Source organism: Rhea americana, unplaced genomic scaffold (genome assembly GCF_003343005.1).
Source record: "Rhea americana isolate MKP2758 unplaced genomic scaffold, rheAme1 scaffold_70, whole genome shotgun sequence".
NCBI lineage: Eukaryota > Metazoa > Chordata > Aves > Rheiformes > Rheidae > Rhea > Rhea americana.
Window position 1 is genome coordinate 2,721,544 of NW_028186868.1, and position 27,914 is coordinate 2,749,457.

Below are 27,914 nucleotides of genomic sequence, written 5' to 3' on the forward strand. Positions count from 1 at the left end.
TTTTTTTTTTTTTTTTTTTTTTTTTTTTTTTTTAAGAAACATAATTCCTGCTGAGTTGAGAACTTTCTTTTTATTGTACCTGGCATAGACGTGCTGTAGGCAGTATCAGAATGCCTGGAAAATATGACAAACTGCTTTCAGAATGGCAAGAATTTGTCAGTTAGCTCTGGAATTATACAGCGAATTAGCAAATCTAGTGTCTTGAGGATAATACATTTTCTGATGATCTGCTTTTTAAACAAAACTGCATAGAGAGCTACAGCAATTAGGCCCAATGTTTAGAACCAGGAAGTATTGTCACATAATTAAAAATTTAATTTACCCAAGAGATTTTATCAGCCTGATTTAAATCTGCCCAACTGATTAGTATAAAGGACATTAGGTCAGGTGGGCAAAAAAGCATAGAAAAGTTGGGTGTCTGTTCTTCTTTCTGGACAGATGTTGTCAGTGGGGAGCTTCAAACTTTATAGAACCATAAAATTGAATTCCCTTTCTGGTGCAGATGTTCCATGGTTGTAGGTGGATATGGTTTAGGAATTTGTTCTTTCATAAATAATTACCRTTCTTAAAAGCTGTGGAACAAAAGGAGAAAATCTCATAGACTGTGTTAGTGTGATTTGTACCATGAATCTTTGTATGTCTCTACAAGTAAGTTATTCTTTTCTGACTATAATTTTGGCCCAGAAGAACAATGCAAGTCTGTGGCACAACCATCATCATCACTTTTTTTAATCTCTCTGAAAATCTGTACTGGATTGAACAATGGCCTCAGCTTTGGCAAATCAGTATCAAACCAATTTAAAGTATTTCAGAAACCATTTATATAGATTGTTTACAAAGTGGATTTTGAGACAATAGTCATCTTCCAAAAAATCTCTTTAGTATTAGCTAAATTAGCTAATTGCCCTTCTCTGTAACAAATACTAGACACAGTGAACCTCATCTTTAGTAGAGACTGTCATGAGCCATTGAATGGATTGAAACAATACCACATTACATGTTCAGAGTATGAGTACTTTTCTGTRTGCTTCAGCTCCAGGTCTCTCCCAGTGTCAGCTGTACAAGAAGAGTTGACGTTTACAAATAGAGTATAATGTTTGAGAGGAAATCACATACTTTGGATTCAACCGCAAGGGCAAAACTGCGAAGTCTTGCTGGCAGAAAGTGTCTCTCTTACATGGATCAAGATGCCTTCCTTATCAAGCTCTCTCATGAGAGCAAAGGGGAACTGATGAACATGAGAAAACTGATTCTTTTCTCACTGGCATGTTTTCTCACTCAAAACCATCGAGTGACCCTGTGTCATCTTCCTGCTAGTTCTGAGGCACTCACCAGCACTCAACCTCACAGGATTCAAGGTCCAATACACATCATAAATAAACCAGTGAAGGAGGATGTCCTCAGCCTGTGAGCCAGCAGGTTCTAGAGTTCACCACACAAGGTCATGCTACAGACTTTATGTATTCCAGGGATCAGCTCTGACACGTAGACTTTCTGAACCAGACTCTGGTAATCAGACACACCTGGGCATTCTGAAAATCTCTCATAGACTTTGTGTTCGGTCATCAGGGAACACCTTCTGCAGTCCCATCCCAGAGGACAAAGCAACGAGGGCCATCATGTGCACTCCTCGGAAGGTGTGAGCCTCTAATACGCTCTTCCTTCTGTGGTCCTGAGGACCTTGCGCTTTTTCAACAATTCTCCCCAAGGCCTGGATTAATAATAAGAGCAGTCATCCAAGTAGCCTTTTGATCGTTGACAGTTTTTAGTATCGTATCAGTTGCAGATGTCCAGGTACTTCTCCAGCCTGTTCAGAACTGATGTCAGTTGTTAGTCCTGCTTTCGCTGCTCCAGACAGCATAGGTATCAGCTGGTTGCATACTTCTGACATAGTTTGTACTCCTTCCTGATTCCAAGGTGTTTGTATACAAAGGGAAGAATCTTTCCATGAGGAACACCTAGCACTTGAAGTTAGAAAGCCCTTGCAAGAAGCAAAGCTTTCTGGACAGCATGAAGAAAATAAAAATTGTATGACAGTTGAACTGTTTTTCATAACACAAGGTCTAAGTGAAATTAGCAGCCATGAAGTTTGAAAAAGTGCATAATTGCATCATAAACTCATTGCCACAGCATGCTGAGATAGGTCAGGAAGGRATTAAACAAATTCATCCAGTCTGTTAAAATGATGGTGTGGTCACAGCTGCATGGCTAGGAAATTGCCAAAAAGCTGTGGTTGCTGGAAGCGGAGGAGGCATGCCAATGGAAAGATTAATATACCATGTTTGTGCTCCCTTTTCCAAAGGATCTGATGATAGCGAGCGGTGGGGACAAAATACCTGAAAAGATGGATCTTTGAACTGATGCAACGTAACAGTTCTTTTGTTCTCTTCTCTCTTACACTGTTCTTTTTTCCTTGAAGTGCTTTGTAGTTAGTGACATTTGGTATTTAGCTCTACAGGCAGAGTCTTACTGTGACGGCAAGAGGGAAGAACYGTTTCTTGTCTTCTCTTGGGTGCTCTAGGCCAACCTGGCCACCTCTCTTCCAGAAACAAGGTGTTTCTTTATAATATTTAAACAGTTATGTTAATGATCACAGCTTCATAAGGGAATAGAAAAGACAATATCCTGTATTTCTCTGTGCGTTTTAAAGCGATATAAATTTAAAATAAAAGAATTTTCACTAAAAAAAATACTTTGCTAAAGTGAGCTTGGTGTTTTTCACACATTAAGCTGGCAAAARTATTTGAAGGATTATTTTGATTTGGGGACGAGTTTTTGGTTGCTTGTTTGTGGGGGGGGGGGTGTTTGCTTATTTTTAACCCAAATATTAGCCAATCAGGAAATGCAAAGCAGAAATTGAAATTCTCCATCAGAAAAACTGACTGTTTTACTTTTCTCCAGTAGAAGTGTCATGGAAAAAAATCTGAATATATGCAGTTTGTCACTCATAGTGCACTAATGAGTTTAATTAGAGCCCCTAAGCTGGGCAACTTCAGTTAAGCTATTTTGCAATTCTTTGTTACAATACAAGGATTTTTAGAAATCCCTGACAAGAAAAATATCACAGTAAAACTAGGCTTCACAGCCTTTCTGGGCAACCTCAGTGGTGTTTGACCATATGGTAAAAAATCATTTTTCCTTTATTTAATCAGAATTGCCCATGTTCCAGCTCACGTCTGGCGCCTGTCATCCTATCATTGTGCACCTCCGAGAGCGCGGCTCCCATCTTCTCTCTACCCTCCCGATAGGGTAGTTGCAGACAGCRATAAAATTTCCCCTCTATCTTCTCCAAGCTGAACAAACACAGTGCTCTTAGCCTTTTCTTGTACACCGTGCTTTTTAAGCCTCTGATCATCTCGGTTATCCTCCACTGGACTCATGAGAGTACATAGATGTCTGTCTTCTGCTGGAGAGCATACAGCTGGACCTCACACTCCAGATGTGACCACACAAGTGTCAAGGGGAGAGGAAGAATCACTCTCCTCACAGTGCTGCAGTCTTGCTAATGCAACCCAGTATGTGGTTAGCCCTCCTTTCATTTCAAAATACAAGGAAGGCAGTAGACTGGAATCTCTAATTAGTATTTTTTGTAAGGGCGAGACTCTTAACTTGCATTTACTTTATGTGCAACACTTAAGGGTTGCTTTTGACTCTAGTATTTATCTGTATTGTAGTATGTAACTGAACTGCTGATAACTGCAACTCTACCTTTGGTTTGAATAAGTTTTTTTGTGTAGGAATATAATTCCTAAAGTAAATTCCTCAGTTTTTCTGTGCATCTAGTGCTGCAAGATGATTTCAGTTTTGTTGTGGTTTTAGCAATACAGAAATTTGTTGTGTTGCACAGAAATTGAGGTCCGTAATGCCATGCAATCTTCTCTTCCATGGCTGTGACCAGGTATCACCAGTCTAATTGAAAGAAAGTGGGAGTATTGATAAAACACCCAGATGTTTGTTTTTAAGGGCTAATATCTATTCTGCAGTGGGGTTTGTATGGCAGAAAATCCTACCATCTACATTCCTGCTTAAGGTCTTTTATATGATTACTTTTTAGAAAACACTTTTAAACTAATCAGATGCTTTCTAGTATCCCCTTGATGGCTATGTCTCATGGGACATTAGTCATCAAATAAGGATCATCYTTTCAGATCTGGGATTGTAACTCTAGCATATGGAACTAATTGGATTTGGGAACCAGAGCAGAGAAGATTTGTTTCAGGGCTAGTATGATAGTGCAGCTACATCGTGTGGTGTTGTTTATTCAGTTATGCATGTGTAGCATTGAGCAGGAGCAAAAATATTACATTGGTTAAGCAGTAAATGGTTAAACATGGTACTTACGCTTGCATTTTTTAAAATGGGATTTTCTGTACTATCTTTTGAAGTGCCACAATGCCATCTACTGGTCCACTTTYCTGTGTTTTTTTCCTCAAAGGGGTTTTCTTTTGTACACAGTCGTGCGTGGACTTATACAGTATTTTTAAAGGAAAAAAAAACAAAAGTTAGCATAAAATGAGCAAGAGGTTTTTTTTGATCTGTATTTCAAGAGTAATGTCTCATAAATACCTGCATTGTGCCAAAGCATTTGAAAGAAACATATCTAATCTCTTACCTGTTAATCTTCTCATTTTGTTAAAAGCAGTTTTGAATGATTAGTACTGAAAAACAATAGAGGAATCTCTATTTTCTGCTTATGTCCCTGAGAGCAGTTTTTGTGCGAGCAGCTTCATTTTTTTCAGTGTCTAGTCAGTTACTTTCCCTTTCTGTTTCAGTGGTTTTTAGAAGGGTGAAGGAATAGAGAATGAAGAAACATGTAAATTGTCAAGCCACAAGCATTGGCACATCTCACATCAGAAATTATTTCTGGCAGGATTTGTTCATTGAGGAAATCCTAGATTTAATACACTCCCCTTAGTTGTCGTGTCCACCCGCAGTGTGTTAATGTTTTCAGAGTTCATCGGTCCCCTTGCAAGGGCCAATGCCACTGGCTTTCTAGCAGTTGTTACTGAGAGCGATGTGTTAGAAACACCGTTCTCAATGTCAGGCTGCTCATGTCATCACTGAGATGGGGGCAYGTGTAGGAAGTTTTGATCGCTCGCTTTTCTTCTCTCGATCAGTTTGCCTAACTTTATCTATAGGGGCAACCCTCTCGCTTTCACTTGCTTCCAAAACAAATGAATGGATAAATATAAAAATAATTGCTTAAAAAAATCAGGAGCTGTAGATACAGGTAAACACTATGTATTTTCAGTTTCACAGTTTGCTTTTTTCTTGAAGGTATCTTAAAGTTTTCCTCTTTAATTGTTTTTTTTATCTTACTTCTTAAAATGGTCCTTCAGTTTGAATTTCTGATTGCTTTTTCCCCTTCCATATTCTGTTTTTCCTGAAATTTTTCCTTCTCCTACCTACCTTCAATATAGTTAGGAGAAAGAGAAACATTTGTAATGCTTTGTAACAATTTGGATTGTTTTTAAATGGATTTACTTGTTGCTCGCTGGAGTAGACTTCCAGAGCAGCCAGAAGAACTAAAAAATCTCTAACTGTTTCCTCGATGGCATGTAAGGAAGGTAAACATAAATGTCTGTGCCCTTGCTGGCTTTTAACCCTCTGTCTCATTGGCATTTGGAAAGTCGAGTATACCTCGCAAGCCTCAGGTTTTAATCTCCCAAGCAGCTGCATCATGCAGAGAGCAGTGAAGGGGGATGCGCTGCCGTGCTTGTGCCCGTCTGAGCCTGAGCGCTCCAGGGCAGCTCGCGGTGGGGGGATTGCGCTGCCCGGTTGTCGCTGGGGATGATGATTACCCTGGAGCAGGCCTGCTGTGCGGTGGGAASAGCGACGCTGAAATGATTGTACCTGGCAGCCGTGTCGGGTTTTGCCATGTAACTGATAGATGTCAGGAAGGTTGTGTGATGGAGCTTGTGGTTCGGACTTCCCAGCCATCCCTGAACAACCCACCCACCAACCCCGGGGCAGCTTTGCAGAGGGGAAAGCCCTCTGCAGCCCTCCCATCACTGTGCCCCTTGCCTTTGCCTGGAGTGTTTTCTTTGAGGAATGCTATAATATATCCCGTGCAGAAGAACAGAGATCTTTCCACAGCTATATTTAGCCTAACCACTAACTGCTCCCTTCAGATTGTTATCTGTCCTGAGAAATGCCAGGGCAAGCCTCTGTTTAGTGTGACATTAAATAGGGAAGAGTTGGCAAAACTGGAACAGCAAACAGGATTATTTTATATTTCATCTTCTGTTACAATCTCTTCCCCCTCCCCCCTTTTTTTTATGAACGGCCCTTTGCTATTGCAAAGAAGGAAGAACTAATTAAGCCAGTTGCTGAAAATGTTTTGCCACCCACACTAGTGAAAAGAACTCTTTGTACAGAATTAGCACAAACCAGCTGTGCTAACCCCAATAATTYATCTATGCCGAAAAAAGAAAAAGTGCTGCTATAGTTTATTCCAGTTAAAGAAGTTAATGTAAGCTATGCCCTACATCCACACAAACACAGGTATCTTCTGCTTAAGAGMTGGAGGGTTTGCAAATAACCAATTTCTCCCTCATTAATTCTTCTTAATGTTTGTAAAAAAAAATTAATTCATATGTGTGTGGAGTAGATAAAAGTTAAATGCAAGCTTGCCTGCTGAAAGTGATGATCAGACACCAGTCTAAAGCTCAGAAGATTCAAGTTTGAGGGCTTGGGTTCAATTCTGTGCTATAAGCTAGTTTTACCTCAGTGAATGCCTAGCTCTTGTATTGAAAGTACTGGGAGATCATTAAAGGCTGTAGGGAGACTGAAGTCTTTCAGTCAGAACCTAGATTGTCTTAAGAAGTGGCAGAGAGGTTCACTTCACTTGCAGTTCTGGCCTCTGCTGAGACTGCTTAACTAGAGTAGATCATAGCACTTTTTTTGACTAGGGTATTTTGGGGGGAAACTGAGCTGAACCAGCTAATTCATCTGAGGCTGTCTATAGTAAAGTTCTTGTGCAGGGAGAGCTTGTAGTCACAAACTTGGATAGAAATTCAACAAATGCATCCTCAATTCTAAAATACCAATATACTTTGTCATCTGCTCCCTGCTGAGGATTTCGAGGCGTTTATAGAGTCCAGGCAGTGCTTTCTTTTTACAGCTAAAATTCCAAGTGCTGAGGTCTTTGTTTCCCAAGAGCTAAAGGGACTGACTACCTATTTCCCCCCCAGGATAGGAAAACAAGGATGTGGTGATACTGCATGTTTTATAGAGCTTCCTTGTAACACTTGGGGGTATCTGAGCTTCTGATCAAGGAAAAAAAAAAAAAAAAAAAAAAAAAAAAAAAACTTGGATATCTTCCATCATACAAAGTCGGATAAACAAGGAAGTTATCTTTGTGATTCTGTCAGAAACAGATGACTGTAGTTTAGTAATCTGTTGGGATTTTGCCAAAAAAAAAAGGAGGGCTTGCCTATGCAGAAAATTTAAAATTCCTATTTCTTGCCTAATACACTTACAGATCAGCCAAATGCTGGATTATCCTCAGCAGTAAAGATTCAGCATGAAAACATTTACATAGGTGAAGTACTGTTTTGTGGGTGAAGATACAGAATCAAAGGGAACCAGTGCAAGAGCTATCTTTGGAAGTAGAATATATTTTCCAAAGATAAATTCAATTGGTTGATTCTGTTCTTTCAAATTTAATTTTGTAGTTTAAATTTGCACACAGAAAAGTTCAGCCTGTGATCATGATCAAAATGGGCGTAAATTAAACAACAGTGCAGAGAAAGAACTGGAACTTTAAACGATTCCTCAAGTAGATGTAAGCTTAACGCTTTGTTTTGTCAAAACCTCGGCTTTGCTTAAGGAAAGGAAAAAAGGCGATGTCTCTGTGCCTTATCCTGGAAAAGCATATATGCTACAGGATTGGCTTCATTTTTTTTTTTTTTCCAACAAGCTGAAGAGCTTTGTTACTTTAAAATGATATTATGACATCTGGCAGTTTTTACAAAACGCAGTGTTGTACATGGTGCTATCCTGTCACCAGCATTAACAACCACAGTGAGGACAATCTAGAGCCTAGAAGCAGGCTTATCACCACCAGATAATTAAACTGTGGCTAATGTGCATTCATGTACAAATTCAGTGGCTCACAACGTTTTTCACCTCCCAAAATATAGCATATCAGCAGCAAACAAAAACATGTTTTATGAAATATTCTGGTGGCTCACAGACCATTAACAAAAAGAAGAATAGTTAAATTGCTAGAATAAACAATATTACAGTTCTGAGGCACCTGAAGTTTTTCTTCTTTATGTTTGGCTTTTGGATAAGATTCAGAATAAATAACTAAATAAACTTGGATTTTTTTTGAAGTACTATATTGCCTTACCAGATGTACACAAGCACGTTCTGCTTGAAAGGAAAAATATTTGCTTTGTTTGGTACATCTTTCTTCGCTAAGTGGTTATATCACAGAAATGCAAACCTATCTGAATTGCAGCAGTTTTCCTACCAGTTAAGGTTATTTTTTTTGTTTAAACAGGTGGTCTGTTTAAACAGGTGGTCTGAGCTCTTACAGTAATTATACCTCTTGTATTCCTCTTGTATTCCTGCTGCCTCTGTACTTTCCGTAAAATATGGGGCAGGATCTTGCAAAGAACTGTGTCCCCTCAGTTCCCGCTGGGGAGTCCTTAAGCAAAATATATGTTGTGTACTTGCTTACCATTTGTCTCATGGAGTTATTACTATGAAATGGTTCACGTGCATCAGGTGTAGTAAAGCAGTTACTGTGGAAACTTTTTATTAAAGTTGCAGTTTAAGTGTAGTGAGCACACATGAGTATTGTGCCTTAGGAGATACCACTGCTATCAGTTTTGAATGGAGACAAACTCCAGAGCAATTCCTTGTGCTACTGCAGTGACAGTGTTTTGCTAGTTGAAGACTCATCAACTTTGGCTTTTCTCACCACTCTGAGCTTGCACATTGCTAAGCTTCCTTTTTTTGGAGTGAGCACCAACATCATCTCCTCTAGCATATTTCTTGGACGTAGACACTCAGATRTGTTTTTCCAGAATTAAAGCCAGGCCGTCTTGCTTTAGCACCAGGGCTGGTCTGTCCCACTCTCTCTCAGTCTTGGTTCCTGAAGTTGAGCCTTTCCCTACATTCTGCCTTGCAGGTACTTTGGTGTATTGCTCACTTTCTTAAAAATATGGAAAAGATGAAGCATAAAACATGCAAGATTTCAAAGATTTCTGACATCATTTAGGCAAGCAAATCTCAGTTAAAAGCACTGAAAGTTCGTGATCCGTTCTCCATCCCAGGTTTCTCACTATACAAGTGTGCTTTGGGATTCAGTGCTCTGGGACAAGTGCCCTTGTCCTGCATCTAGTGTTTGCTCCCAGTCAAGGAGTCCGTTCTGCATGTTCCTTTTCCGTTTTTATGGAAATTGCATAATAAAAAAGGACTTCCTCTGTGAATGATGTTTCCATTTTCTAGTCACAGGTGTCTGAAACCTTTTTTTTTTTTTTTTTAAGACCTCAGTTGCATCACATTCTTTTCTTCCTTTACTTTCCTGTTTAGGAACTTTTCAATAAGAACTGCAAAGATCTGCACCTACTTTGGAGAGAAAGGGAGGAAAAAGTGGTAAACTGATATGTCTTCTTGTTTTGCAGTAATTGTGTTCTCCTTTGTTCTTTCCTGATTCGAAAAGTTAGATTAACATTTTGAAAGAATGGGCTGTGAGTTCTGCAGAGACTTTCAAGGATGGCAGTTTTCTTTCCGGGGGTTTGGGAGAAAATCCGAAATAGACTATTTTGTAGAAATTTCCTGAAGCTAGGGGGGGAAACAAGTGCAAAAGGTGATGTGTTGTATATTAAAAAAAAAAAAGTCATTTTCTAAAAGACATTAAGCCACAAACATTCCACACACATCCTTGTGTAACTATCTTGCAGCTCTTCTCAGCAGCTATATTCCCCAGTTTACAGTAGATGAGAAGGAAAGCTAACGTTGATTCTTTCAGTACATTGCGTTTTTAATATCTGACTTTAAATACAAATGCTGTCAAACAGAGTCTTTAGATTCTGTATGTTGCTGAGCATTAAGTGGCAGCTTATTTTAGATCTGTAGTAGTTCACAGTATGTAAGCCTTGTTAGTGCTATGAAATTACTTTATCACACTGCTCAATAAGCATAAGCATATTTATTATTCATCTACACAAAACCCTATGGACCAGATTTTCTTCAGCGTTTCTTTCCGAAACAGTGTGTCATAATTAGTGATCCAAAATGACACCAAGGACTGGAGTGTTTCCTGTTGTAATGATAATTTAATGTTTGTATGTGCTGTGGAGGCACTTATCTGTAATATGCACGCATTAGTGTTTCGCTGGCCGTGTTGCAGAAAGTGTATTTTATGAAAGGGGCCGTTGCACGGTGCTGTTCACAGAAGTAGGGCTCTCCCTACGACTTTTGSTCATTCTGCCCATACAGTTGCTGCAAAGCATAGGATGCTCTGGGTGTGATTTAGGCAAATGTACCTGTGTGACCAGAGTAGCTCTTACAGCACAGCTCTTAATAGCGCTGTGTTATCCAAGGCTTTATCTAGCCCGCGGTATTTCCAAGCCCTAATGTTCAGCATATCTTTTCCTGCCATACTTCACTTCGCTTCTTCACTTGACTTTGCTGTTGCGCACGCTGCGTTCCAAGCAGAGTATATTCAGTTTYTCCCCTTTACCTGGCTGGGACTGAGGTTTTTTGGAAACCCTGCTTCTTGTGTGTTTGGCCTTCTGAAGAGTTTGATCTACTTGGTGAAGTGTCTAAGTAAAGCATGTAAACATAGAGGAAATGGCAACACGCTGAAGTATGTTAGCAGGCAGCAAGTAGGAAAAGAGGAGAGATGTGAACCTTGAGACTGCCAAGAGGCTGAAGGCATGAAAGATCACACCAGCTGAGAGAGTTACCTGTGCAGAGAAGTCTGCAGATCTGCTTCTTGCTTGGATGTGCATCATAGCAGAGCCTCATCTGGCTGTTCAAGCCCAAATCAGTCACTGATTACTTTTCTGACAAACTGTCTGTCATTTTATACMGTTTTCTTTCTTTGCACCAGCAGAGGGATGTCTCTTTTCCCTTTTCAGCACCGTGCCCCCATGCCATCTGCTCTTTTGTCCTGTGTACTTTTAACATGGCATTTTCCGTGTCACATGCCTTTTCTCTGCTTCAGGCTTTTCTGAAAATAGGCTTACAGGGAATGAGAGAAGTGAAACAGTGTGACTTTCCTGAAACACCACATGATCTTCATCACTTKTCTTTCCAATGTTTTTCTTTCTCTGTTTAGGACCCTTATTTGTTATGTCAAGCTATATAAAGTGAGTGCTATTTGGAGCAAAGGCTATGTCTGTTACGTCCATGTTGTCTGTAGGGACAGTTTTAAAAAAAAACAGAAAAAAGCTGCTGCTGCAGCACTTAGCACAAACAGAAATTTGGCAAAGCATTGTACAGGCATAGGTGACTTTTTAGTTTGCTCTTGTGTTTAATTAGGATTTAATACATGCATTTTTATTGCGTTATAAGATTATTTTGAACATTATTATTCATACTCATTTAATATTACATTAAATAGGCTTTAATATGAAAAATATTAATAATAAAATGTGTTGTATATAGCATATCTCACATGGGAAATGAGGTAGTAATGATACCCRGTTCACATACAGTTGCAATAAAAGGTGGTCATCATCCAGCAGAAGAGGTATTAGGTAAACATCCTATAAATAACATTGTTGCTGGCTCTTAAAAGTAGACAGTATTCTGGCACGTTTCTGTTCTTGTCAGCATTCACTTAGCAARCATTTTATAATTGTAGTACAAGAAAATGGGAATTAATCTCTTTTATGGGCAATTTTTTTAATATGGCGCTAGAAGCTAAGATTACTGGGAGTGTATGCAGGTATGACTGCAGAGGCTTCAGTGATTTTCCTTTTAAGATTCAGCAGTGTGCCTATGAGATAAACCTGCCAAGAGTTCAGGTGCAACAAGACAAACCAGTCTGGTTTTAAATATATATGTGTGTTTGTGTGTGTTTTTGTATACATATTTGTATATGTGTATATGACAGAAACATATTAATAAACAGGACTTTTCTACATAATTAGGAACCATGAAAATGCATATATTTATATGTGATCCTTGGCTGTAATAAGGTAACCATTTCTTCCCTCTTCTGTTGCACATTTGCTTGCAGGGAAGACAGCTATGTTTATAAATAGATTGTTTATATATATAAATGTGTTTAATATGTAAAGCCATCTGCAGCTCATCAACTTCAGTTAATCATCTGCATTTCTTTTTAAAAAGGAACATTACCTCTCCTATGATGACTGTCTCGGGAAAACAATTTTTAAATAATCAGAAAAGTTAAAGGAATTGCTTTCTTAGGATRTTTTCATATTCCAGTGCTGTGGTGGCACTCTGTCTCTTTTTCATATTGAGGCCTTTGTCTTTTATCAATAAAATGATTCTAGATAAACTAAGAGTGTTACCSCATCTCCCCTTTGGCTGTTTCTGCTTTCATTTGCCATATAAAAATACACAATAGAAAGAAGAATCCCTTCAGTGGGTTTGCCTTTGTGGGCAGAAAATGATTCCCTAAAGATTATTTCAGTAATTATATTTAAATTAGAGGAGAGTTATTAAATAGACAAACACAGTTTTTATTTTTATTACTATTATTATTCATCTTACAAATGGGATGAGCCATAGAAGGGATARAGGATGGAAGCTGCATTTGGTACATGTGAAATGGTGGTTTCTCTGGGCAGTGACTCATCAATTGATTAAAAGTTAATTTAAATATGCACACAATAGAAAATAAAAATTCTGAGGGGGAAGTTGGGACTTAATTATGCTACAAGCAGAGATAATAAACACCTAAAAAGTATCACTAGGAAAAATTTTCTCTTTTGTTCCATTGAGTTTTTTCCTTGTACAAACCTTATGTTGACTTTGCTTAGAAAGTGATGGTAAAAATATCATTATGAACGTTTCTAGTTATATTTATTACATTAAAACATGCTCTAATTGCAATTAGAAAAATGACGTTTTTCTGTCTACTGTGAAACTCAAGCAAGAAATGTCAACAGTTGTACCAGGTSCCACGACTCCATAAAGGGTTGAGACCCAAACTGGTATCTTTCCTTCTCATGTATCATTCCTGCTAAGAAATGTTACAGACAAGATTTCTTGCTGTTTAGACCTTGCATTTGTTYACTAAAGTTGTGGACATCATTCTTCAGATCCACCTATGTGGGTTATTATCCTGGGTGTACATTGTCACTGCCTTTTGGACATTGCCTGTCCTCAGACCTGCTTCCTTAGGACTTTCCAGCCATTTTCATTGATATTGGTTAGTGAGCCTTCACTCAAGGTAGGCAGCTAGTAGGTCTCTACTAGTAAATGGAGAATGTCAAGTTTGGCAGGAAGAAAATGATGAGCAGTTTTGGGACAACAACAAGAAGTTACCTTCTTTCAGTGACTCAGCAGGATCTGGTAGAGCTCCCAGTTTATCCCCTCCTCAGTTATCATTCTCTACAGTGCACTCAAAAATAGACACCTGGCTACCTTTGTACTGCAGAGCCAATACAACTAAGGCAGAAAAATATGGTGCTTATTAAATTGGCAGGTATTTGAACATATATACAGAGCTGTCAAGTAAAGATGTCATCATACGTTTCAGAGCAGGCCCATGCTCTCTAAAATGACTGTGGCAAAATCAGAAAAATTTTGAAGACCTGGTCATCTAATTGCAGTCCTGCAGAAATAGGGCAGTCACTTCTCCTTTAACTCTGAGTTGCAAAGCAAAATCCTCATATGGATAAAAACCGCAACATCTGCCGCATACCTTCAAAAACTGAGGAAGATACTCTAGCAGTGTTTTGCAGACAGTGGCCAGAAGTCTACAGGATCCACTCCACTGGCTGTGTTGCATAGGAAGGCAGCTCCTAGGATTCATGCTACCTTCTAAATCTTCCTCATTTCACTACTATCTCACTTGAGTTGTATTGCACAGCTTGGCGTGAAAGCTCGCCACAAGCCCACAAACTGCTCACCAGCCACAGGCAGTCCTGAGAGCCAGAAACTGGCCAACCTTGGGCCATTTGAGAGCACAGAGTTTAGAGCTGGCAATTTAACTGGGTTTGTTGAGTTTCTAGGATGATAGAGCATTCTGCTAATATCTTCAGGACATTTTTTCATATTTTTCATATTTAATTCTATTTGAAAACTTTTCCACGTACACATCTCTGAGATTCTGTTACCTTGGGAAAATCTTTCCTACATAGTATTTTTCTTAATAGCTGTGAAAGAGTGCATGAAGTGGCTTCTTTCATTGCTCTGAGCCATGAGTAAGGGAAGATCCTGATTTCAAGTGAACACACAGCCACGTATTAATCAGAGAATGGTTCAATTATAGGATGAACCAGTGCTTACTGTGCAGTATTTTTTTTCCGTTTGTTTTAGTCACTTACATTCACTGATAAATCCCATTATGAAACAATAAGTCATGGAAGGCAATATTGGTTTTCAAGTTCACGAGGAAAAAAAATGACTATGTAGAATTGTAATGAATCCTTGGATAAGCATATGTTGTCAGGTTTTAAGGGTTGGAGATGTCATGCTTGTTTATGAAGTAAATAATTCTGCAGGCAGCATTTAAACATCAGGTAATTCAGTAAGATCTGAGAAGCAGCCATATACTTCTATTGATTGTGTTCTCCTGATGTCAAGAGTGGTTCTTAATTGTGCATTCTTTCCYGCAGAATTAAATTGCACCATGTTACCCTACAGAAGTAAATGAAATTAAGGGTAACAAAGTTGCTGAGCAAATGGTAGAGCTTTTTTCCACAAGAGTTTCCTGTGATTAATGAAAATATTGTGACACCGACCTCTATGTTGGCTTCCAGCCATCTACCAGAAGATGGCCCGCTGTGTATAAACTGTAAACAGACTTGGTGAAGAAGGAACGCTTAATAGTCACTTAACTCTTTAACGTTTGGAGAGAATCCACATTGATGCTTGCTGCTGAAGTGCTTCTTTAGTCTTAACTTCCACAGGGGCATTTGAAGAATGCTATTTTGATTCAGAAGGTTAATGAATGTCAGTATGTAAATACTCTTGCAGTCTTTCTGCTGATGCAGTCAGTGTTTATAGATGTGAATTTTTCAGCAGCTATAAAYGGAACATGTATTTGTTTCGTCTAAAGTGCGTGGGAAATGTTGAAGGGCTTGATCGTAATGTTAGAAACTCAAGGCTAACAGCTTAAAAAAATCCTGAAGTTTCAAGGCTCAACTTAAAATGTCATGGAATAAGTTCTGGAGCTAACAGAGCAYGTAAGCTGCAGCAGACTACTAAAGACAGAAGTGGCTCTGCATTAATGGCTGTGGCACTCACATGGCACTCACTAGTATGTRTCTGTGCCTGTGGTTATTAAGAAAGCAATTCAACACATGCATCTGTGATTTTATAGTGCTCTCAAGGCAAGGGGTACAGTAGATAATATCACCTCTTGGCCTGGGACAGAAAACAACAGCTTGTGTCTTTCTCCTACAAAGATATCTGCCCAGCTGAGTGTGTTTGACTGAGAAGTCACATACACAGGCTTCTGTCTCTCTCCAGCTAGGGCAGAAAACATCTGCAATTCAAGTTTAAGCATTTATTTTTTTAATCTCTTTGGGCCTCCTATTAAATTTGCTTCACTGTATGGGAAAGGATTAAAGATTCTTTAGGGCTCAAAACAAAAATTAAGTATTATGGCACAATTTGTGGTATATAGCCATGTAACCCAGGAGTTCTGCTTGATATGTAACATATGTTAATAGCTTACTATTTCTATCAGTAAAACATAACACAAAGTTGTGTAAGACCTATTTCTTAAATTTTCTATGTTCAGTATGCTTCATAAGTAATTCCAAAAATTATCAGAGTTGTTCATATACTATTACTGACTTAGATCTGAGCAGTAAGAGAGTGGAATATTTGCTGGCAAGGAAAACTACTGTTCCTTTAAGAATGGCTTATCACTCTTCCCTTGTAATGAATATTTCAAGATTAAAATTAGTATGTTACAAGTTTGAGGCAAAGCTCTTTATCAGGATGAAAAAGTTTATTTCCTCAAAGGTAGTATTATACAAATTTTATGTGAATGTCAACATAGATGAGAAATTTTGATGTAAGAGCTGCCAGTTTTTTTTCCTTCAAAAATAGTAAATTAAAAATGCTGGAAAAATCCATTTCCCTAATTTCTTACTACTTTGAGAGGTTTAACTAAGGAACTTGCAGTCAAGTTTGRTTTGCACAGTATTAAATTATGCTAAATATATTATACTTTGTATAATTAAATGCTTGTCTTTTCTGTTCTACTTCTATAATTAAATACATGAACTTTTTATTAGTGTAAAGGACACAGAGCTATTGTGTACTAGGCTTTGAGAGAAAATAGGGGAGAGAAAGGGCAAAATAGGCCGTTTATTTAGATTAGACTTAGGTTAGATGCCAAAATTCATATTTTTTAAATAAATTTTGTCTTCTGCTTATATTAGCCTATTCACATTAAACTCTTCCCTTCTAATATCTCAATTTTTATGTAAAGAGCCTGTGCTTGGCTGCTGTCTCTTGCAGCATATCCGACTCAATTCACTGATGTTATGATGGAGGCTAACAGGTACTAACAAACAATAGGCAACAAAAAAACRTAAATGTGGCTTGTCAGGTTCTGTTTCCTTACTAAAAAGCAAAAGCGCAAAGTATGAATGCYATCTCCTGAACAAGAAGTGAGTTCGAGTATGTGTAAAATGTTACTGCTGAACTAATTGTATAACTCTTCTGACCATTTGTGAGGCAAGTTAAATTGTAACCACTAAAGGGRCTGGAGAACAATACACTGCTATGCGGTTTATATGTTGGATCTCCACCCAGAAAGTGTAATCAGAAATAYCTGCTAATTATAGCCATCTTTTCATTCTTCTAAACATACAGGCCGTTAGCTTTTCCTCTGTAGAAATTTCCAATATTAACTTTTACTGTCTGCTTTTGAACAATATYCCTCAGTATCATCATTTCAAGATTTTATATATGCAGCTATTTTATGTATTACTTACTTTTCCTAAGGTCTARGGTGATAAAGATGAGCTGTATTACTTAGAAAATAAGTTTATAGAAAGAAAAATGSCCTTCTGAGGAAGCTTAATATATGRGCTATTGAGTTCTTGGTTTGTTTTTAATATCCCCTGTGGAGTTGAAATTGTAACGTTTACTTTCCAGTTTTGTCTTTCTGACATTTTAATTTGATTTCAGGTTACTATTGGCCAACTGTATTCCACGCAGAAACTGGTTATTGAGAGTCCAGGAAACACATAGCTATGAGAAGACACTGATCCTGAAGCAACATTGGACCATCTTCAGCATCCTGCAGTGCCACATACAGATGCATAAACTCACTGCACATGTGAGAGCTTTTCTGTTCAGCAGAAGAAATATMTGAGGGACTCACTTTTTGGCAACCAAAGTACTCTATTTTCTAATAGTTCACATGTTCTAAAATGCATATCTGTGATGTACAGTAGCATGTAGGGTAATCCTGAAATGTTTGCTTGTATGTCCCATGTGATGAAATAGCTCCTGCCCTAATTTGACAATAAAACTTCATTAACCAACTGCGTGTAACCAGATGCATTCTTCTGCAGCTGACCTTCTCTCTCACTGAGAAGAGGTGTTAGGCTGAAAACCGCTTGCCCAGTTACTTAAAAAGTAACTYACTACTGAACCTGTTTGATTTAAACATACCCAGCCCTAGGGCTTCTGAATTAAATGACTTGATACATAATGCATTTGCATGTAGGTTTGTTTTAAATATTAAAAACATGTGAGATGAGTATCTCTCATCTCCAGAACCTTGATACTTAAAAGTATCAGAAGCTACACTGCGTGTAGTTCTTTTAAAGAGCATTCCTTGACATTTTAGGAGGTGATATAAAAATTTCACTAGTTCTTGCTTTAGTTTCCAAGAGTTAATAGCCAGTTTCATCCTATTTTTAACAATGAATAGGTCATTAGCAGAATATAAGACTTGTATCACTGAAACTTGAGAGATTTAAAATATTTTGCCACTAAGTCCTTTTCTAAACTTGTTGGAGTTCAGCTATTAGCAGAATGTAACAAATCACTTTATGCGAGATTTCCCTTTATCACAAAGCTCCTGAATTTTGCAGAAGAAGAAATTTCTAACTGTGAAAATAACTCAAGTGCTGTGAACTTKAATTAATTGGAAACATGCTTTACTTAGCAGAAGTGGAATGCTCAATATGGCTCTTTAGTTGCTATTTTTTTAAATCTGTAGAATAAAGAACACTTTAAAGATAATGTGGGGTTTTTTTAAAAAAAGGCAAAATTTTAATCAAGTTTTGCTCAAGTCAGTGCTGTGTTTGCATGTGTTTTCTGTTACAAATTTGCAGGAAAAAAAAATCAGTGTAAGGCTTCACTAACAGCGTACAGCAAGATTTTGTGAGTTTGGGGAGTTTTTTTTTTTTTTTAAGAAAGAAAAAAACCAAAAACTAGTATCATGACATGGTGGCCTTTAAAATGACCTTTTCTTTTTGTTTCCCAAAATTGATCTTCATTTACTACTGCCTCTTTTTTTGTGTGCTGTGCGATAACACTATTAAAGCAGATGATAGAAGTGTCTAACTTAGGATTGGAAATTTGTTTTTCTAATATTTAAAAAGTTTTATATAATTTTGTACAGTTATCTTGAAATGTTAATGCATTCCATTAACAATATGGAGAGTGTGCAGAATAAGGTACTGTGACCACCTGAGATTACAAACCAGACTCCGTTCTCTCTTTCAAATAAAAAGCGAATACAGTAACAGTTATCCTTGTAGCAGGTATATAAATATTGCAATGTAAATTATTTTAGTGACTGTCTTATTAAAATGGAATTTAATTATTTTAATAGATAAATACATGAGATTCTGGTTTTAAAAGCCCAACATTCAAACTGTATAATTAAGTGCACTTAAGTTTATGATGAAAGCATGAAGGAATAAAGGTATATTATTTAGTAGAAATTAATTACTATTTTCAGTGGAATCAAGGAAATGTAATAACATTTTACATTTCTAGAGAACATAGTCATGGAAGGCCTGCCAGTTTTACAGTCTAAGGAACTCAGTCTTCATAGAACAGTACATACAAATTCCTTGTTTAAACGGCTTAATTACTGGAACAAGCACTGCATACCAATTCAGGATCTGAGAATGTATGCTAGGAAACAAAGTAAACATCCATATAAGTACCATTAACCCTAATTTATAAAGAGGAAAAACTTTATTGGTAACATTTTTACTGTTTGAAGTTTTTACTGTATTTAAAACAAAAATTTAGGATTTGTTTTCAAACAGAGTCCCTTTTTAAATACATAACCATTTCTTCTAAAATACCAGTCCCTTTTCTGTCTAGTTCTCTATAGCTTAGTTTCCACCAAGAACACAACTGTAGATGTTATATGCTGTAATGTAGGTGTTTAATAATATGAATGTGAACTGGTTTTGTTTAATCCCCTAAAAAGTATGACGGACATTACTTCTCCAGTAATGCCCAAAAATACAGCTGTTAAGTTCTTACAGTACTGCTGCACTCATATTAGTGCCATCTGCCTGTACTTTCTGTCTCATGTTTACTACTCAGATTCCCTTAGCTGTTTATACCTGCAAAGGAGCATTAGTAGCTTTCAGGATATATGCTTCTGAGAAGACCCATCAAGAAAAATATAAAATGAATTCAGGATCCRTAACTAATTTCCCTCTCACCCCAGTCTGTAAAGCAGAGTAGCTTAAGACAGCTCACTTTCTTAGTTGAGGATTAAATTCTTACTCCAAAKTAACTACCAGTTTACCACCACTACTTGTATATTACTTATTAGAAGGAACTTACCAAAACTTCAGCTGTTAAGGACCAAAAGCCTGTTGTCTGTCTACTCAGAAAACAAAAGTGCARAGCTAACAGTGGCATTAGACTGATTAATACTCAAACCCCACATAATCAGTGCATTTTAGATGTCCATTCCAATACTGTCTTCAGCAAATCAACACGTTTCCTTTCTTCACCAACACAAATATAAGTGCACCCKCCATTAATGTTAGTGATTCATATGCAGATCTGTTGTATTTGACTGAAGATACCTAGGAAATTTATTTCTTCCTTGCCTTGTCTATGTATTTTTRTTATACCTAGTTCTGTATAAAAAGCATAGTTTATCAAATACTTTATAAATGAAATCGTCCAGACTATGGAAGGAAAATACTTCCACCATATCCACCTCAGGAAGTCCAGAACAGAAATAGCTGWAGGCTGTGACAACATTAGTATCATGTTCGTATTCATATGTCCTATTCTTACTCTTTGCTAGGTGTCTGCTTATCATCACYGATGGAGACAGCATACTGGAGAGATGGCACTTTGATCTAACTTAATAGTTCCTGTGTTCTTACTGTGCCTCATCAGTTCAGTTTAAATTGCAATGTACATTAAGTCTCTCTCTTGGCACTCTGTCAGTAACAACATGTGATTTTTCTCAAAGCAGTGTAAACAACAGGAGTAGGTAAAATGYAAAAGAATGATCCCATCATTTATGTACAATATCCACTATTATAAAGGGTATAGCTTTTTATAATAGAAGGGAGCTCAATAAATATCTTTCTTTACTAAGACTGTAATAAGTCTTATGAAAACATGTCTGCTTTGAAATATTGTATTAAAAATGCCTATCTCTGATCTTAGAATTTTAGCAAAGTATTTACTTCAGCAATATGCACCCATATTTGACTGTTTACATAAATCAAAGTTCGTCATGAGTCTTACAGTATAAACTTGAAAAAGCTCTCTGAAAGAAAAAAAAGAACAATTCACTTAACATGAGTAACTGTTTAAAGGATAGGCACTTCTGTTGTGTTATGACTGCTGACTAGATTTGACTACAATCAAATTTCAAAAGGCATCGATGTATCAGAGAAAACAGCTGTCTGGAAGTAAAGCAACTCAGGAGAGTAGCGTGTGACCATTTTACATAGAATATTGAAATAGGCCAGGAAGGATTTCACTACTTACATTTCTGAAAAAGTATTTCTGCATAGAACTTTCCCAAGTTACCAAGCATTAAAAGCATTACTTTTACCTTCTAGCATCAACAGGAAAGAATAATTTTATGAAAAAACTCCGCCAGCTCCTTAATTTACTTCCTGTAAAACAATGTAAAGGCACCTCTAGATAGCCAGGAAGGACCACATATTCATAACTGTGCCCTAAATGTTTTCCTGTGCTTTCTATAAGGATCTACAGTGAAATCCTGGTATTATTTAAGTCAGCAGTATAATGTTTGCTTTTTCCACTGGTTCTTAACACCAGCAAAATTATGTCATATACTTAAGAATGTTTTGCTTCATGCCCTTTACAAAAAAAAGGATGAAGATGTGGAGTCCTTTTACTAAGTTTACATTCTTACTTTTTTCAGTATTTTAGAATGTAAAGAACAGTGCATGAGCCCTTGGTGGAAGAAAAAAAAAAAAAAAAAAAAAAGATAAACCAATATTCTTCCAACACTGTTTTCTACTGTTATAAGAAGAAAAAAAACAGGGACTGTCAAACCTGTTTCACACACACATGCATTTTCAAAGAATTCTGCCATTTACATGGAGAATTAAATGCCATCAATATGTTWTAAGAGATGCTTTTTTTCTAAGCTACTTACCTTTTTTAACTGTTGAGCCTTTTAAATACTGAAGCTTTACAGAGGGGGTGGGATGTTCAGAGTAACAGAACTATGGAGACCTGTAAGAATGTACAGGCTTCCTATTGAAGCAGTGCACTGCATAAATATTTATACCAGTCTTTGGAAATATGCTAATCCAAGGCAAGTAATGTTCACTCTCTCTCTCTTTCCCTSTCTCTCTCTCTCTCCCTCTCYCTCTCTCTCTTTCTCAAAARAATAAAAAAAGATTTAATTAGTACCAAGCATAGACAGCAGATTTTAAAACGTGACAGATGAACATGCATCATAGTGCCATGTTACCATAACCTGGCAATAAAAGCCTCTGAACAAAACAGACAATTAAACCTAGATCATTTCCCCTGCCTTCATGCAATACTTTGGGCTGGATCCAGATCCCAAAGATGTCAATGGGAGTAGAAGCCAGCCTTTTCAAGTTCTGACTGAAAGCCTAGGCTTTAAATAAAGCAGGAGTAGTGTGCATGCAAGTTTGTAGTTCTTGATGACAAACTAAATTTAAGTCCACAATCCTTTTCTGAAATCACATTCTTTTGATCAACTGAAAAAAATTAAGCTGCAAGAAGTTGCTTAAGCAAAATTTAATTTTGATCTCTTTCACAGTTACCAAATACAGAGATTCAAATATATTTTTTGTTGTTGTTTTTTTTATAGGGACTTATAAAATCCCTGGTTGCTTTTTCTCTCTTAAGTCCTTAGAAACTTTAATCCAGAGGAATATGAGAAATCTCTATAAACTGATAATTCGCAGATCTGGAGTTTTTTTAAAAGTGCTAACAAGTCTTATCATTTCTTATTAAGTTTGGGAGCTAGAAGGATGGGAGGTTGTGAGCACATATGCCAAAAGACATGCCTTGAATCTTTATGAAATATTAAATTAACAATAATGCAATCAAATAAAAAGAGTATTATAGTTACGATTTTACTCTTTTGGGTCTTCTGATTTTATGGATTTATAAATATTTTGTTTTTAATATATTTCTTTGAAAATAAAGTTATATCCTCTCAATCTAAACCTAATACCAAGAACAGCAGTCCCATGCTCCGTTTATGCTGAGTTGCTAGCATTCAGTACACACGTTCCAACACTCATTTTGACACTAATGTCCTATGTGATCTCTCATAAGGCTCCCCTTACCTCATCTATAAGAATAAAGAGAATTGTATGTAGGTAGTCTTTGAAAATGGCTTGGGAAATGTATTCTTTATATAAGAATCTGCAAATACAACAATCACTATTAAAAAGTGAGTATGCTTGATTCTTATATGAGAAAACTTATTTCTTTCACAAAAAGTAATTCTTAGTAATAAAAAAGCATTTTGCACAACAAAAACATTGTGCTCTGATTATAAYAATTTACAGGGTTTCAGATCACACCAATTTTTTTAACTATTAGGAAAGGTTTTGCTGTTTAGTTTCTGCAAATGCTTCTTGTCTTCTGCATTTCAGTTCACAGGGCTGAAGAAATCACACAAATGTTACATTTTCTGGATAGGGATATTTTACATCCATGGCCCATTGTTTACCAATTACCAAAGGATGTTTCTAGCTCTCTATAAATTAGCTTGGCTAGCCATGATTCTCTGATGTACCCATTCTGCAGCCCTCCCTGTCCCATACATAGGCATCAGAAWATGACTGGTACTTTAAATGCTGTTTAAGGTGAGATCCTCCCCCTCCCCCACATTTTTGTTAAATTTCCTTCTTTTTTGCAGCACTAATAAACAAAGCAGAGTAATGAATGGGCTGCAGTAGTACAAAATACTACATAGTAAATTAAGACTCTTCATGCCTTTAGCATCACTTAGCAGCTGTAAAAGCATACYATTTCACAGCTATATCTGTCTGAAGAAAATGTGAGCTCATACCAGATTATTCTATGTAATATCCTGTAGTATTACCAGATTATCATGTAATACATGACAGTTTTAAAACAAACTTGTGTGTGGAAGTAGTAGATTCCTCTATTGTCCCTCAAAACTTACATGCTTCTGGAGACTTTACATGTAACTTGGAAAGCAACAGCAAATGTTATTCTGTTTACATGCATAGAGCTCTTATTCATGCATTTTGAAAGCAATTAATCTGAGCACAGGATAGGTACCGTTTGAACTAAGATGGCTTCTGAAGGAATTAAAGACCTCTTTGCCATCTTTAGATTTTGGCCATACCTTCATGCTATAATCTATGGGTTGTATGTGTATGTGTGTGTGTGKGGGGGGGGGKTTACAACAGGAGGGAGGAGGAGAGGGAGAACAGTTTGTGTTCCTGAAGCAGTGCACGTGTRAGTAATACTGCAGGAACTCCAACTGGAAGATCTCTCTGCTTCTCCTATATTCCCTGCTTCTGTCTCTGATTTTGTGCCAGCTCTCTGACAGGACAGGTTATCTAAAGACTTATTTTCAAGTAAGGGAAACTTCATAGAGATGCAAATTATTCTAAGGTGCTCATAATGGGCTTTAAAATGTTTGAATTTTTAGGGAAAATGAAGATCTCAGAAAACACACAGTACGCTCTTTTTAGAAGGACAATAATCTTTCAAGGTCATTCCAAAGAACATGCATCCAAAGGTCAACATTTTTGCTGCATTATAATGTCTCATTATCTGTTTGTTTTTTCCACCCAGAAGGCTGACCTGAATTTTGAGATACTGTATCAGAATAATGCAAGCAGATTCAAGCTGTAGAAAAACCACCACAAGTCTACTGAATCCAACTTACTGTCCACATGTGCTAATAAGGCTCCTTACACATCAAAGCTATCTGCACAAGATGTCTACTACAAGAGCATACTGGGCCATAACATACTTCTGGCACAATTTGCTTTGTGGCTCTGACACGACCACAAGCAGCCCGAAATGCTGCTTAGGGACTTGCAACATTCACCACTGTAGTGAGATACACTAAGTTTGCCTTCCTTCTGCACTCCACCTATCAAGAGTTGCACTTCAGCATGTTAGAGCAGGGATACAACCAGGCTGTGAAATCAGAAAGTATCCAGTTGCATTTTGCTATACAGAAGATACAGAAGATTTGTATCAGTGTGCTTTTTAAAGCTCTAACCTTCTATTCTTACAAACCCATTTTTATTGGTACTTTTCAATTGGTTTTTGGACTTGGGACTCTCAGTATTTAACCTTTTGGTGTGTAATACAAGAACAGATGGGAGGACTGTAAATAATCAGTTGTGTGTCCAACTGCGTGTATACAAACTCTCCCAATAACAGTTACGTTCCTGAAGGTACCACAGTTACCTGAAAAAGTTACCTTCCTCTTGCCACTAAAACATGTAATGCCACAGGCTCAGGCATTACATTCTTAAGAGTATGTGTTATAAAAGGTGTAGCAAAATAAACTTGTAACAGAACTTTCCAAATAAGTTAAATTATAAATTCTTGAGACTTGTGGTACAAAATGTAACATAAGGAGAGTTGAACTAAATCATTTGTTTTCATTCATTAGTGAGGATACCCTCTATGTATCACGTTGTCATTCCTCAGTAAGGAGGTCATCCCACTCAGTCACCTCTTCCCAAATAATACAAAAATACAGATATGTGTGGGCATGATTATGCTGGCTATTGACTATGTGATACAGACGCCACCACTTACTTTACAGTAATTTACTGAAAGCTGTTACCAAAGCTAATAAACTCAGCTTCAGCAAATATATTAACTCTTTTGCCACAGATTTAGGCTTGTCAAAAAGAAGCGAACAGTTAATTTTTTGCAAAAAATATTCCTCACGAAAATTAAAGGTGAATAGAACTACAAAGTTTAAATCATTAGATATTCAGTATGTGCATGTTACATTTTCCCTCACATGTGCATGTTGGGCAAGGCTGGCAGAGATCACAGTTAGCTGCGATTAGCCAGACACCCGTGGTCCTGTGGCTCCCCTGTGTAAGATGGGAACAGCATCAAAGAGCACTAAATGACAAATACACACACACACCACACACACACACACACACCACACACACCACACACACACACACACACGCTTGTTGTTTGGAGTCATCACAAGCAGAGCAAAGACGGGGCAGGGATGCTGAAGTGAAAAAGAAAATGCTCAGAATAGTGAATCATACTGTTACTAATTGTGTTAAATTTAAAAAAGATACATTTCTGTCATATTACCGTCTCTGAAATAGATGTGAAAACAGGAAAATCCTAGATCAAATCTGTAACGAACACTACGTTCAGTTTAACCTCAAGTGCCTTGTGCATCTCACAAACTAACCAGGTAAGTGAAGTTAAACATAACTCAAGACCTTAAAAATTCACTTCAAGAGGAAAAAAAAACAACAAAAAAAAACAACAAAACCACTACTAAGTCTCCTTGTTCTCTCCAAAAAGGAAAACAATTTCGCAAGCCACAGCAATACGAGCCAATACACACCCCTGTTGCGCTGGCCAAACCAAAGTGCCCAATTAAAAAAAAAARRGRGGGGGGGAAGAAAGAGGATGAAAATGAAGAGGAGAGACTCGGCTATCATCAGTGGCAGAAACTTCAGCGTTTGGCGTATCGCCCTCACCAGACTGCCTTCAAGAAGTTCTACTTTCGCTTTCGCTGCAGGAAAGTTCAGCCCCAGGCACCGTCTTCCCGCTGGGGAAGACAACCCCTCTTCACCCTTTTTACCCCCACTCCTGCCTGGCGGTGGCCGGAGGGAAGGCGCGGGGCCCCGCCGCCCCTCCCCCCGCCGCGTCCGTTAGCCTTCGCGCGCCGCGAGCCAACGGCCGCCAACGGCTCCGCGCGCGCCCGTCGCAAAGCCCCACGCCGAGGGGCCCTGCGCGACGGCCCGGGGTGCAGAGTTTTTCCGTTTCTTCTTCTTTTTTTTTTCTTTTAAGGCCAATAGCTCAAGCTATATTCCAAAGGCAGCGCTGGCATCGGAGAGCAAGGTCTCCCCGCCGTGAGAGACCGGCGTGCCACTCCGAGCGGGGCTGGTGTCTGCCTCCGGGCGCCTCCTCCGGCGCGGCGCTAGCAGACCCCGGCCGGGCAACGCTCCTCTGCCACCGGCCAGGCTCCCTGCGGGGCTGTGCGGACCGCGGGGGCGGCAGCTGCCCGCTCCCCTGGCACGTCAGCCGTCGAGGCGGGGTACTGCTGGCTTATCACGGCTCCTTCCCTCGGCTGGTCTCAATAGAGGGGAGCGGTGGYCGTCCCGGGGCCGCCGTCCGTGCCGGGCGGTGCCGGGCATCCCCCGGCGGAGCTGCAGCACCGCAGCGTGTAGTTGCGGCCCCCGTTGTTGTCCCAGTACTCGCCCTGCTGGCTGCGGTAGCAAATGGCGAAGTGCAGCGCCGAGCCCTCCTGCAGGCTCGGCGGGACGCTCAGCGCGAAGCTGTAGCGCTCGGCCAGCGGGTCGGTGCCCGCCGCGGCAGGGCGCAGGGGCACGGCGGGGGCGTCCATGAAGGAGAGCCACTCGTTGAAGGTGTAGCGCACCGTCACTTCCTTGGGGCCGGGGCAGGGCAGCACCTGCACCGTGCCCCGCACGTCGGTGGGCGCCGCGACCTGGAGCAGCTGCTCCAGGCAGACGCGCTGCCGCTGCAGCCGCTCGGCACTCGGCGCCTCGCCGGCGGGGAAGTCGGGTACCAGCCGCAGGGCGGGCGGCTGGCACGCCCCGCACGGCAGCCCCAGGGCGGCGCTGAGCTCCCGCAAGTCCTGCTCCTCCAAGGGCAGGCTCTGCAAGCGGGACAGCACGGAGGGCGGCACCTGCGGCTCCTCGGCGGCGCTGAAGTGCTTCACGCTGGCAAGGTTCAGCCCCAGCGAGTCCGCGAACTGCACCCGCTTCTTGCACTTGGTGCAACAGTCCTCGCCCGCCGCCGTCTCCTCCTCCTCTTCCTCCTGTTCCTCCTCCTCCTGCTGCAACTTGGGGCCGGAGGACAGCGACTGTCCGCAGCGGCGGAGCTCCAGCAGCAGCAGCCCCTCTGCCCGCGGCGGGGAGGCGCCGCGCCGCTCCGCCGCGCCGATGCTCCAGGCGTCGCGGGGCAGCGACGGCGCCGTCCCTCGGGGCCGCCGCTCGTCCGAAGGGGCCGCTACGTCCTGCCGCAGGCGCGCCGGGCTCGCCATGGCGGCGGCCGCCGCCGAGGGGCTGCCCTCGCCCCGCCGAGCCCGTCCTGGC

General features: G+C 39.3%; 2 protein-coding genes across 6 annotated transcripts in view; one reads left to right on the forward strand and one right to left on the reverse strand.

Annotated features, from left to right (window-relative positions):
* The window catches only part of LYRM4 (LYR motif containing 4), a 77,597-nt gene extending 60,018 nt beyond the window's left edge, over positions 1-17,579 (forward strand). For all 5 annotated transcript variants that reach the window (XR_014897842.1, XR_014897843.1, XR_014897846.1 and 2 more), the window contains one exon: positions 17,311-17,579. Coding sequence is in view for 1 of the 5 variants with exons in the window: in XM_085321697.1 (XP_085177823.1) it covers positions 17,311-17,373 (63 nt within the window). In the remaining 4 variants the exon portion in view is untranslated. The remainder of the gene's footprint in view (positions 1-17,310) is intronic.
* A 1,489-nt stretch (positions 17,580-19,068) lies between these two features.
* PPP1R3G (protein phosphatase 1 regulatory subunit 3G) lies at positions 19,069-27,908 on the reverse strand. The gene has a single exon (XM_085321696.1). The coding sequence runs from the start codon at positions 27,860-27,862 to the stop codon at positions 26,933-26,935; it is 930 nt and encodes a 309-aa protein (XP_085177822.1). The 5' UTR covers positions 27,863-27,908; the 3' UTR covers positions 19,069-26,932.
* Between the last annotated feature and the right edge of the window lie 6 nt (positions 27,909-27,914).